The sequence below is a fragment of the Penicillium psychrosexuale genome (assembly GCF_028828465.1).
Source record: "Penicillium psychrosexuale strain IBT 29551 chromosome Unknown utg000003l, whole genome shotgun sequence".
In the NCBI taxonomy this organism is placed as follows: Eukaryota; Fungi; Ascomycota; class Eurotiomycetes; order Eurotiales; family Aspergillaceae; genus Penicillium; species Penicillium psychrosexuale.
In genome coordinates this window covers 997,273-1,009,043 of record NW_026643188.1, presented here as the reverse complement: position 1 = coordinate 1,009,043, position 11,771 = coordinate 997,273, and the positions used below count along the sequence as shown (strand labels likewise).

Sequence of the window (11,771 nt, the reverse complement as noted above, 5' to 3'; positions counted from 1 at the left end):
CTACGTATGGAAGAAGGCTTCATCTTGTTAGAAACGCAGGGAACAACTAACTGTACAAGTCGAGCGTCAACATCAGGGCTAGAGGATGGCTAACAGTGCTGGGCGGGTGTAGAATATTGTAGTGGTCCAAAGTTACGGGTGTAAAGGCAGCCGTTTCTGGCCTCAAAAGCGGTCATTTTCGGCGTCAATAGCGAAAATCTTTTTCTAATTGTAAGCAAAAGTCTCCCTGGTCTTTTCATACATGGCAAAAAAGGTGCATAAAAATCATCGGCTCCGGTTCCTTCTGCGGCTGCGACTTCGTCGTCGACTTGGGCTTCTTCGTCGGCTAGGACTCCTTCGGCGACTAGGGGTTCGTCGAAGAGGTCGGCGATCATCTGTATCTTTCTCTTTCTTTTTCTCTTTCTCTTTTTCTTTTTCTTTCTCTTTTTCTTTCTCTTTTTTTTTCTCCTTCTCCTTCTCTTTTTCTATGTCAACCTCAGGATCTCCCTCTTTTGCTTGAGTCGGACCCTTATCTCGTTCAGATACAGGTTTGTAACGGTCAATATCGGCTAACCGGGGTCGCTGTTCACGCTCTCGCTCCGGAGATCGGACCCGGCGGCGGGGTGACTTGCTCCGGTTGCTGGTGGAGGGGACGTAGCGGTCAATATCTAGGGTAGGAGAAGGCGAGCGACGCCGAGACCGAGATCGCCGTCGAGTAGATCGAGAACGTGACCGAGGACGGTCACGAGCACGAGGGGGGTGCGAGCGCGAGCGGCTGCGAGAACGTCGGCGTACAGGTGAGCGAGAGGGCCGACTGCGCCGAGGACGATAATTGTCATGATCTCGGTCTCGGTTGCGGTCTCGGTCGCGGCCAACACTGCGGTCCCGGCCGGCGGATCGACTGCGGCTGCGACGGCTTGGTCTGTAGCTTCCACCACCTCGGTCATCCCGGAAGTCGCGGTAGCCACGGCGCGCATCCATATCACGATCTCGAGACCTCACAGAAGTATCCCGAGACCGTTCACGTCGGCGATCTGTGTCATAACGTGAGGTGCGTCGTCGACGCGAGCGACTACGGCTTCGATCCCGAGTCAAATGTCGGGACCGATCACCCCGGTCTGCAAGAGAACCACGCCTCGTGTTAGAATCTCGGGATATGCTGGCCGCTCTCGTAGACATCGTATTAGAAAACCTTGAATCATTGGCAGTCTTGGCCGGCCCTAACGCTGATACTGGCGGTTTCAGTCCATTTTCAATAGCCTCAGCCTCTTCAAAGTCAAACTCGGGCTTCTGTCGAGCCTTGGCTGCAAGTTCTTCGCCTTCTTTCAATAGCATTTGCAAAGCAGCCTCCTCGAGTGACTTCTCATCCACAAGAGGCGGTAGCACAGGAGTGGGAGCATTCGATGTAGATGACTTGTCGTGTTTTGAATCCCGGGGCCTAGGGGATAACCCACGGTCAGAGCGATCACGGAAACGGTCTCTATCTCGAGTTCGACTGCGGTCGCGGTCCCAGCCTCGATATCGCTCCCTATCTTCACGCCTTCGTCGCTCGTATCTTCCCTCTCGCTCTCGCTCTCGCTGCTCGTCGAGTATTCGTTGCTCTTCGCGTTGGCGTTCCCGATCAGCTCGCCTCTGTTCATCAATTTCCTTTCTTCGGGCCCGATCTTCTTCGTCTTTCTGTCGTTCAAGTTCACGCTTCTTTTTGCGTTCTTCATCCCTGATGCGTTTTTCCTCTTCCTCAATCTCTCTCTGTTTGCGCTCCTCTTCGCGCCACACTTTTTCCCGCTCCTCCCGCTGGGAGCTGACGTAGGCTTCGTAATCTGCATCGGTTTTGTTCCCTAGCTCGAGTTCACGGGCAGCCACGTCCTCTCCAACGTCCTGACATCGGATCTCACGAACAGATTCCAGGATGAAATCCAGGTGTTTGGATGCTAATTGGTCGATGGAGCCCTCCACGCTCTTGTAGACATCACCGCGGTCCACCGCGCCCTCAATGAGTGTCGCTGCCTTTCCTCTTTCGCGGGACAGCAGTGCCGGCTCGCGATCGATCGCTGACTCTGCAAGTGCGACTAACTTGTTGGTAAAATCGGTTCGAAGTTCCTGTTCGTATAGGATTAGCATGGTGCGGAAAAACATGTAAATAATATATCATACTCCGTCATTGAATTCAGCCCATATTTGTTTTCGGACACTATCAAAGCCACCCTTCTTCTTGAATGAATGTAAGAGTTTGTCAATGACCGCATGTTGCGCCGCAGACAAGGGAAGGTCATCGGTCTTGAACTTCTTGCGCTTCACGCTCTCGATATCAATAGGCCGTTTAGCTGTAGAATCATCCATTGCCTCATCAGAAGCCATAGTTGGCCTGGACAATCTTGGAAGTCGAAGTCGCGCGAGCGATAAGCGATAACAAGTGTGACCGGAAGAATGGTTGTTCCGTGCTTGGGAACTGCGGCCCGTTGATTTGCTTCAACCTCGTCTCTCCTGGACTATTGCGACGGCAACATCTATCTCCGCCCCCAATTATCCCGGCTGCTGTGGTGTTGAATCAACCAGTCAACCCATCCGCCTTCCCAAACTCTTTCTCGGATCCCCATCAGCACCCGAAATACAACCACAACCCCGCGCTCGACTGCGATCATGGTTCACAAAGTACTCTTCTGGGGCGGCTTCGGTACGTCACATCTCCTTCCCAAGCTTTCAATCTATCACAAGAGCACGCTGCTTGGTAGCACGATTGTTCGATTTATTTATATGCCATTGGAACTAACCGTGTTGATCCGACAGGCATTGCCGTTCGCCTTTGGCAACTCGGTATCGAGATGCGTCCGATCCTTGCCAAGGAATCCCTCTGGGTCTACCCTCTCTTCGCCGGCGTTGGTGGAAGCTTTGGTTACTGGCTTCAGGGTGTTGAGAGCAGACAACTGAAGATGCTTGCACAGCGCCGTGAGGCCATTCTCGAGAAGCGTCGGCGGCGGGATGCGAAGCCCGAGGGTGGTGTCCTGGCTGCTGCATCATAAAGCAGAGAGCTATTATGATTCAGATGGTCGTTGTGTGTATGCGTTTTTCTATTTGTACCAAAATTCAACCGGTTTGATATCAAGCATTCGGGTCTTCGCATTTAGTGGACAATTCTTGCCATAAAATGCATTGGCATTTTTTATCTTTTTGATCTGTTTTAAATTCTGGCTAAGAATGGTCAGATAGGAAACAATTTGTCCATCTCTATTTTTAATTTCACGGGGTATAAATCCCGAAGTAGAACGTTTCCAGGGTTGATATCGACCCATCCATCATGCCTGAGGCGTCATGAGTCAGCAAGGAGTGGGTGCCCGGCGGGCAGGCTCCCCGGGGTCGAGTACATCATCAACTCCGCTCCGTAGACACCTTCTTATACTGCGTTCGTCATTCATTAGTTCTTTTCTGTTTGTTCCCTCTGTAACTTAGCCGAGCTCCCCGCCTCCTTCTCGCATCTTTTTTGTTTCTCTTTATCGAGATGCTTATTGTCTGTCTTTGAGAAAAGAGTCCGATGCCGAGACTGCGTGGCATAGATGGATAACCGCGGCTCCTTTTTCTTCTTCGTGCTGGTGTTCTACCTTCTCTTCAGTTCCCAGTCTCGACCGCCATTGATCGATGAAGATCGGGCACGGCAACGTGAGCTTGACCATGAGCGACAGGTCCTTCGGTTATTGAATGGGTCAAAATATGGCGACTTCGATCCGCCCGCCAAACGATGGCTTCCTTTTTCGGGCTCAAGAGCGAATGACAGCTATGCTTGGGACCTTTTCCCGCAGGTCAAAGGCCTGGCTCGCCACCAGTTACAATCAGCGGTCTCAAATGCCGGGTTAGAATCCCCGGACGGTCTAGAAGACCCCATTGTCTCGCCTACTTTGAATTTGACCAAGCTTCTGCTTCCGGTATATCGCAACTCAACCGGGAAGCTGCGGGGAGACTGGGTTCGGCTAACTGAAGGTGTTCATCGCCGTGAACCCCTGAACACGACAGCCATCGCTGAAGAACACGAATACTTTACTCATGAATTCAGTCATAATATCACTGGCAATAGCGGCACCTTTTATTTTGATCTTGAAGAGGGAGGTGGTGAAGAGCTTCAGATGGGCGATGGACTCTTAAGAGAGATGCGAGCCACTTTGACGGTCGAGAGCGAGGACTTCTGGGGAAGTACCTGGTATATCTCGTTGTTAGGTGTACACTTCCCGGACACCGGAAGTATCGTTTTGACTACTTCTAGTGAGAAATTTGGCGGCATCTTCTCGTTGCCGCATTTCATGCTATCTTCTGACACTTACGAACTGTCACACGAGCTTCTTCTCAAGTCACTGTCGGACACCATCTCGGAGAAGCAAAATCGACCCCCAACACTGTTCCCCTGGTCCTCTCTGGCAGGAACAGAGCAGATGGAGTTCCCTGCGCCCAAATGTGAACATATCATCTACTTGCAGCAGCATCCAGTCATGCTCGAAGATGCCGTTGCTGACCGATCGTTATTGGAGCGTATGGAGCAAGAGCTCAGATATCCTATGGGAGCGCCAATCCCAGATCCTCCTCTTATGGTCATGTCTGCTGTTGTCTTCTCCCCAGACTGCGGGTACATACTTCAAACGAAAGGAACCCCTGAGTTTCCTCCTTCTGATTCATTATATGTGACTGGGCCCAAGCATGAAGAGTACAGTAAATATGCATCTCGTCTCATTTTTGTGGTTTCAGGTGTTTTTGTTGCACAGATCACCCTACTTCTTCGACAGATCAAAGAGGCTTCGACTCCTTCTACCCGGAGTCGGATCAGCTTCTATACCATCGCATTGATGGCGCTCGGGGATGCATTTGTTTTGACATTCATTGTTTTGGAACTATATGCGGCAGTATCTTTCTTAGTTTTGGCTACTGCATCATTTTTGGCGTTCCTATCGGTGAGTTATATTGGAATGAAGTTCATGATGGAAATATGGGCAGTGCAAGAGCCAGAAAGAAGAGAGCAAGATCGTCCGCCCAATCCATCAACTCCAACAACTCGCCCTGGAACTTTGCCTTTGCCTGCCACTGCTCCGGAAGTACGAGACTCGGGAGCGACACCAATCATATTGTCACCCGACCAAGATGCCCCCGACGATGAGATGGACTCGCCGCCGCCAACCACCCGAGCCACTCCCCCAACTCCAAGGCAAATCCGCAGCGACGTAGGAACAATGTACGCACGGTTCTATCTTGCGCTATTTGGCATGCTCATCCTGTCAATCTGGGCATTCCTCCTGCCGAGACGTCTCGGCTCGATCTACACCCGCTTCTTGGCAGCAGTTTATCTCTCCTTCTGGGTTCCACAGATCTACCGCAACGCGATGCGAAATTGCCGCAAGGCTCTTCGGTGGGACTTTGTTGCCGGCCAAAGTGTTCTCCGACTCTTCCCATTCTTGTACTTTCTCACGGCACGGGGAAACGTGTTGTTTATCCGCCCCGACTACACAAGCGCATTCATCATGACTGGATGGGTGTGGATTCAAGCTTGGATCCTGGTCAGCCAGGACGTTCTCGGGCCACGCTTCTTTGTGCCTCGTGGCTGGGCACCGCATGCATACGATTACCATCCCATGCTGCGCGATTTATCCGGAGCGGACGAGGATCTCGAAGCCGGTGGTGGCGTTCTGTCGATTGCATCCCTGCGCGGTGATGAGCGAGATCTGGTCAGTGATTCGAAGGATGACGATAAGCAGCGGAAAGACCGCAAGAAGGCCATATTCGACTGTGCTATTTGCATGCAGGATATCGAGGTTCCTGTCCTTCCCGCGCCTTCTGCTTCTGGTGGAAGTAGCGTCACCGATGGGGCCGCAAGCATCTTGAGTCGCCGGCTATATATGGTCACTCCTTGTCGTCATATATTCCACACTGCCTGTCTGGAAAGCTGGATGAGACTTCGCCTCCAATGTCCGATCTGTCGTGAATCCATCCCTCCTGTATAGCTTATATTGTAATGCTTCTCATACATGATATCATCTTCCCGTACACAGACCTGCATTCCACTGTTGGGATATGCGTGATCTAGCTCTAAATATACATCCACCTAGATATATGGACTATGGTTTCTCTACAAGGAAATAAAACAACTATCCGTCCACATATACAGAAATCTTGTTGAACAGTTCGTCGATCCGTTTACGGATCGACAAGATCTAAACGCTCTCGTTGAAGGAAATTGGTCACCATTGGTCATACATGACAACATAACATCAGTTAAAGAAGAAATTCACCAATCTAGCTCCAGACAGGCATTTATAAATTACGAATCAAGATCAATCACTCCACAAGTTTAAGCATCGATAGTCTCTTTGTAGGCAGCCTCATCGAGCAACGCATCGAGCTCAGCAGCATCAGCGACCTCAATCTCAGCGATCCAACCCTCACCCTCGGGGCTCTCGTTGATGGTCTTAGCCTTATCCTCGAGGACGCTGTTACCCTTGATAACCTTGCCGGCGACAGGGGAGAGGACATCAGAGGCAGACTTGACGGACTCGACAGCGCCGACGGGCTCGCCGGCAACGATCTCGAGGTCGACCTCGGGGAGCTCTACATAGACGACATCACCCAAGGAGTGGGCGGCGTATTCGGTGATACCGATCTTGGCTGTAGAGAGTCTGTTAGTTAGCTCGCTGCTCCATATTCTGTATACTATTGAAGGCCATATACACCTGGCACCGGTTCAATGGATGAAAAGCAGGTGTGTGGGACCAATTGATCGAGGTGGTTGTTCACTAACCAGTCTTGCCGCCCTCGGCCAGCTCAATCCATTCGTGTGACTCTGTGTACTTCTTCACCTGGGCTATAATTGCGAATTGGTGCGCCGTTAGTAAAATGTAACATCATGGAGCATGTTTGAGGAATCGTGATGCTCCAATGCCGGTCCAAATATGTTTTACATCGTCCTAGACAGCATCTAGGGGCATTGGGTGTTCATGGTACTCACAGAGAGGGCTTTGGGAGAAGCTCCTAGTTCCCCGCGGGAAACGGAAAGCAGGCAAAACCTGGCAGGCGGATGCAAGAGGCTTCTGGGAAATGACCCGGGAAGCAAAGGGGCGGATTGCGCGAGCGACAGAGGACATTTTTAGGTATAGAGAAAAGGAATAAGAAGCGTGGAAAGTGAAATGAGAAGAGGAGAGAGTTTAAGTAGAAGGGAAAGAAGGTGATGCGCTTCTCCGGCGGAGTTTCGTTGACGGCATTTCCCCGATAACAAAATGCCAAGACTACGATAAGCAACGCGCTAACCTCGTCGGATTTTGCTGGCTTCAAATGGTTATTGCTCCATTTCTGTCTCTAGTTCGCGCCAACCCTCGATGCCATGTTGTACGAGCTAATTGCCATTGTATGCTTTAGTTCCATCGAAGCTGTCATATTGACACTCAAAGACATGTTTGGATTTGCTAACCGCTCTGCTAACAGGTCCGCCCGGGCAGCCTCAACGAGGTGCGAGAGTACGTCTGAACCAACACCATCGCCGCGGTCTCCATCATCAGAACCGGTCGAATACTAATATAGATGATTTTACTGCAGAATCGCCCGTAATGCCGGTACCCAAGTCATCCGCTCCGGCGGCGTCGTTCGCGGCTACACCAACTGGGGCGCCTTCCGTCTGCCCAAGGTCACCACGAAACACCAGGCCCGATACACTGAAGGTCACCACTTCATCATGCGCTTCGACTCTTCCGGCTCTGTCCAGTCATCTATCCGCCGTACTCTCGGCCTCGACCCGCGTATGATCAACTTTTCCGTGGTCAAACTCGGCGACAAGCTCGAAGAGATCAAGGATATCGAGGGCAAGGTCGAGTGGAACAACGTTTCCACCATTACCGAGCAGATCTAATCGACGTGATCTTTTCGACGAAAGTTTGGTTGATTATTGATATCAGATTTGGGAGCGTGATTTAGTTTCCAGCACTTTTTTTTGTTCTTTGTATTATTATGGCACGGGCATAGGAAACTGCCACTCGAACCTATCAGCAAAATCGGCGCATATTGTATAAAATACCAGTTTGATCTACAAGTCTATTTTGTGGCTGTTACTATACAATTCCTGTTCCCTCCATTCTTGCTCCATGACAGATGGCAACGGCGAGCATGGCAAAGGAACCCCATGTATTATAGAGATCGACATGCCGCACCCTGTGAACGCCACCGTGGTTCGATTTATGCAAACCTGGAGCAAAGCGCTCCAGCCGAAATGTATTCAGCCGATCAGTCCTGAGCGCTGAATTTGGACTAAGCATGCTAATATATACATAGATAGTCGATTCAGAAGTCATAGACTGAATTACTTTATGCGAAATATTTACATTTAGAACATTCACCCCTATGTTGTACTAACTAACTATCATAGGGTCGTGAGTCAAACTGACAAGCCGAGGCACCGGCCGGTCCCGTCTCTTAGTCCGGGGTATGTACTCGGTACCAATCACCATACATCCATTATCAAATCTATTCACCTCTACTCCCCACAAGACAATCCTACCGGTTTTCCGTTAAAGAACAGAATACTGTATAAGGCTCAGATCCTTAATCCTACTTTCATATACCACGACCGCTCAGAGGCTGTTGTTGTTGATCGGACAGGTACCACCGGCCCGCAGAACAATCACCCTTGTCGACAAGCAACTGCTTCACACTGCTTGTACTCTTTGGGAAGAAAAGGGCCTAAATCAACTCGCCTCTTGCCTCTTTCGCGCTATGTCTCCGCAACGAAGGGCCCCGAACAATGACGGCGAGCTGACTTCCCCGCATTCTTTCACTGAGTTGATGTCGCTGCAGCGACTCGAAGATGCCTTGATCTCGTATCCCGACTCCACCGGACCAGAGAAGATTGAGCGGTTTCGCTCGCTGGCAATACCTTTTAATCCTGGTCAAGGAACGCGCTCGTTCGGCGGACATGTCTACGCCCAAGCAGCCTATGCAGCGTCCAAGACCGTCGGTCGGGGTTTAGTGATTCACGTAAGATATTATACATGAATTTCCCTCAAAGAACCTCAAACTGACATATCGGCAGGATATGACGGGTACATTCATCCTAGCGGGACGGCTCGACACGCCATACGTGTACACAGTGCGACATATCCGCGATGGATTCATGTACAGCGCACGAGCCGTCGACGCAAGACAAGCAGGCAGAATCTGCTTCTCGTGCATATGCTCCTTCAAGCGTGATGAGAAGCAGCGTCTCTTCCAGCACCAGCCGAAATCAGCACAAGCGCGCTTCGACTCAATCCTCTCGGCAAAACGACCAGAAGACCAGCCTCCCAGTCCCAGCGTGGACGCAGATTGGTGGATCGATGCCGTGCAACAGGGGAACATCTCCGAGCACGAGTTTCCCGGTCTAGACGTACGCAAGACTGATATGAAGGATTTTAACCGCGCCGAGAATGTCAAGCAACATCCTGACCGATATCGCCAGCTAACGCAGTACCGGCTCAAAGGATCGCCGGATGAGGACCCTGCTGCGAGTTTGGCGCAGATCCGGGAGAGGGAAGAGAACGGGGAATATGATAATTTGTATGCGTGTGCGCATATGTATTCCAGTGATAAGAACTCGCTTCTTTTGATTCCGCGCGCGCTGGGGATCAAGCACTGGACTGAGATGGCGAGTCTTACGCTTACGGTTATTGTGCATCAGCATGGGGAGGCTCTGCGGATGATTGATTGGGAGTGTATTGGAGATGGCGATGTTGGCGGTCTGAGTGAGTTGCCTATGAAGTGGTTTGTGCAGGAGGGTTGGACGCCTCGGGCTACGGAGAACAGGGGGACGCATGAGAGTCATCTTTGGAGCCCTGATGGGACGTTGCTAGCGACTTCTTTGCAGGATAGTATGTTGCGCTTGAGGAAGTTGGACGTTGCAAATTTGTGATTATACATGCCCCTCGGTATGTACATAGTTTATAGACTAGATGGTCGTACATATGAGGACACGACAGCAAGATTGTTTGCTGGGAATAATTCTAGCGATGCTTATGCCTCTTTGTCGCTCATGTCCAGAAACTGATATTGCAGTGGCAGCAATATAGCTGTAATATTTGCGCAGCCTATATGTATTGGCCATCGAATGTTGTCAACACAGTCAGCCAACCACAAAACCCCACGGAATCATTGAAAAATATGGCATTTAACGCTCACAAGAAGAAGGGTATTATAATATGGTATGCGCTAGAACAAAGAGAAGAAAATCAAATATCCTCGCCAGATATATTAGCATGCTTGAAGTACTTCATACCCACCCATGCGACAACAACCCAAACCCAAGACATGACAGCCGTGAGAATGATAAGTGCAGGATAATACCCGACAATCGGCAAAGTCGGATCATCCTCCAACTCGGGCGGCGCATAGGGCGTCTCCCCAACATCCCAAGCCCAGCTCCAGACCTCAAAGCAGCTCCCAATGCCCACAACAAAGACTAGCCACGTCACAACCAGTATAATCCAGCCCCACCATTCGGTCTCGGAGTAGTCCACGTCCACATCGGGACTGCTCTTCATCTCAACCGGATGTGTGACCAGGGGCGAGGACTTGTGTCGGTGGACGGGCAGGTATGCCGGTTCGGGCTGAGGTTGGAGCGAATAAAAAGAAGCCGAGTTGGAGGATGGCGGGGAGATGTGCAAACCAGTTGCAGAGCCGATTTTAGGACTGGTGCCCGTGCCGGCCGCTGTGGGATTTGAGTGCAGACGAGGGAAGGAGATGAGGTCCTCGTCGTCGGTCGCTTGTTCTTGGAGATTTTGCTGTGCTAGGCCCTGGCGTCGGCGACTTATTGAGGGTCGAATGGGTTTCTGGGTATTTGCCGCGCTGAACCAGGCCGGTTGTTGGGTATCGTCGCGGTCATCGTCGAAGGCCTCGCTCTCGCGCGGCGAGTATCGCGTAGGCCCATTATCGGAGGGGGTTTGATCTGTTAGTTTTATAGCCGCTTGTAGATCGGCGGCAGGGAGTCGGTTAGGTTCGGCGCGGAGGGCTTCGAGAGCTTCGGCGGCTTTGGCGGTGGCTCTTTTGTCGCGCGATTCGAGCCTGGTGCCTAGCAATGCAGTTTTGCGGAGCGAACCACGCCGACGGCGCGTTCGGTGTTGTGCGAGAGCGGCAGACATTGCCCGGCTGCTGGTAGTTCCTCCCTTGCCTGTGCTCTGCGGCATACCGGAGTGGAGGTCTTCGTCGCCATCGTGGTCCATATCTGGGTGGTGTCGTTCCAGGGAGGTGTGTGCTGTCTGGTTCACACGAAGGAAAGAAAGTCTCGAGAGGAGGGAACCCGAAAGGCTTCGTTTGTGGCCGCTACTTACGCTGCCTGATCGCGTGCGAGGAGATAGTTCGTGGACCGCCAAGTCCGCGGTTCTCTCGTCATCGTCCATTAGTGCGAGTGGAACCGGGAGCTGGAACGTCAGCTCGGTCAATCCTCTTGCTTGGTGAAACTCGGAATCTGTGTTTTCTCGTTTGGTGTTTTTGTTTTGCAAAGACATCCATGGATGTTACCTGCACAGGGCCGTAAAGGAGTGGCGTTGTAGCCCTATATCTCAGGCACCAACAATGTAACTGTAGTTATATCAATATTGCGATGCCAGCGGCGACACACGCTCAAATAGCCTTGAATTATGTCTCTAATGCATATAAAGTATCAGAAATAACAGGTAAGATGTGGAGTAAAATAATTTATATAAATATTGGATCTTATTATCAATTTGAGAGGCACTTTCCCTTAACTCGGTCCCCTTCCCAGTATGTACCTTCAATATTTTCCCACGGCTAGAAGGTAATGCTGC

General features: G+C 51.1%; 7 protein-coding genes across 7 annotated transcripts; 4 read left to right on the top strand and 3 right to left on the bottom strand.

Moving 5' to 3' along the window:
• Window positions 1-548: 548 nt before the first annotated feature.
• Window positions 549-2,337, bottom strand: N7518_004297 (BOD1/SHG1 domain-containing protein; the record flags this gene model as incomplete). The annotated part of the gene is made up of 3 exons (XM_057185224.1): window positions 549-619; window positions 918-2,079; window positions 2,134-2,337. The coding sequence occupies 3 exons, from the start codon at window positions 2,335-2,337 to the stop codon at window positions 549-551; spliced, it is 1,437 nt and encodes a 478-aa protein (XP_057041994.1).
• A 282-nt stretch (window positions 2,338-2,619) lies between these two features.
• Window positions 2,620-2,999, top strand: N7518_004296 (putative NADH-ubiquinone oxidoreductase 14 kDa subunit; the record flags this gene model as incomplete). The annotated part of the gene is made up of 2 exons (XM_057185223.1): window positions 2,620-2,653; window positions 2,767-2,999. 2 exons carry the CDS (start codon window positions 2,620-2,622, stop codon window positions 2,997-2,999), a joined length of 267 nt encoding a protein of 88 aa, XP_057041993.1.
• Window positions 3,000-3,530: 531 nt separating this feature from the next.
• dscA (ubiquitin-protein ligase dscA) lies at window positions 3,531-5,954 on the top strand (the record flags this gene model as incomplete). The annotated part of the gene is made up of 1 exon (XM_057185222.1): window positions 3,531-5,954. The coding sequence occupies one exon, from the start codon at window positions 3,531-3,533 to the stop codon at window positions 5,952-5,954; it is 2,424 nt and encodes an 807-aa protein (XP_057041992.1).
• A 340-nt stretch (window positions 5,955-6,294) lies between these two features.
• N7518_004294 (glycine decarboxylase subunit H) lies at window positions 6,295-7,091 on the bottom strand (the record flags this gene model as incomplete). Its single annotated transcript, XM_057185221.1, has 3 exons — window positions 6,295-6,615; window positions 6,749-6,811; window positions 6,956-7,091. The coding sequence occupies 3 exons, from the start codon at window positions 7,089-7,091 to the stop codon at window positions 6,302-6,304; spliced, it is 513 nt and encodes a 170-aa protein (XP_057041991.1). The 3' UTR covers window positions 6,295-6,301.
• Window positions 7,092-7,293: 202 nt separating this feature from the next.
• Window positions 7,294-7,849, top strand: N7518_004293 (mitochondrial 37S ribosomal protein bS6m; the record flags this gene model as incomplete). The annotated part of the gene is made up of 3 exons (XM_057185220.1): window positions 7,294-7,351; window positions 7,429-7,460; window positions 7,540-7,849. Exons 1-3 carry the CDS (start codon window positions 7,328-7,330, stop codon window positions 7,847-7,849), a joined length of 366 nt encoding a protein of 121 aa, XP_057041990.1. The 5' UTR covers window positions 7,294-7,327.
• Window positions 7,850-8,709: 860 nt separating this feature from the next.
• On the top strand, window positions 8,710-9,880 carry N7518_004292 (acyl-CoA thioesterase; the record flags this gene model as incomplete). The annotated part of the gene is made up of 2 exons (XM_057185219.1): window positions 8,710-8,970; window positions 9,026-9,880. The coding sequence occupies 2 exons, from the start codon at window positions 8,710-8,712 to the stop codon at window positions 9,878-9,880; spliced, it is 1,116 nt and encodes a 371-aa protein (XP_057041989.1).
• Window positions 9,881-10,196: 316 nt separating this feature from the next.
• On the bottom strand, window positions 10,197-11,363 carry N7518_004291 (PIG-Y family protein; the record flags this gene model as incomplete). Its single annotated transcript, XM_057185218.1, has 1 exon — window positions 10,197-11,363. The coding sequence occupies one exon, from the start codon at window positions 11,361-11,363 to the stop codon at window positions 10,197-10,199; it is 1,167 nt and encodes a 388-aa protein (XP_057041988.1).
• Window positions 11,364-11,771: the final 408 nt, after the last annotated feature.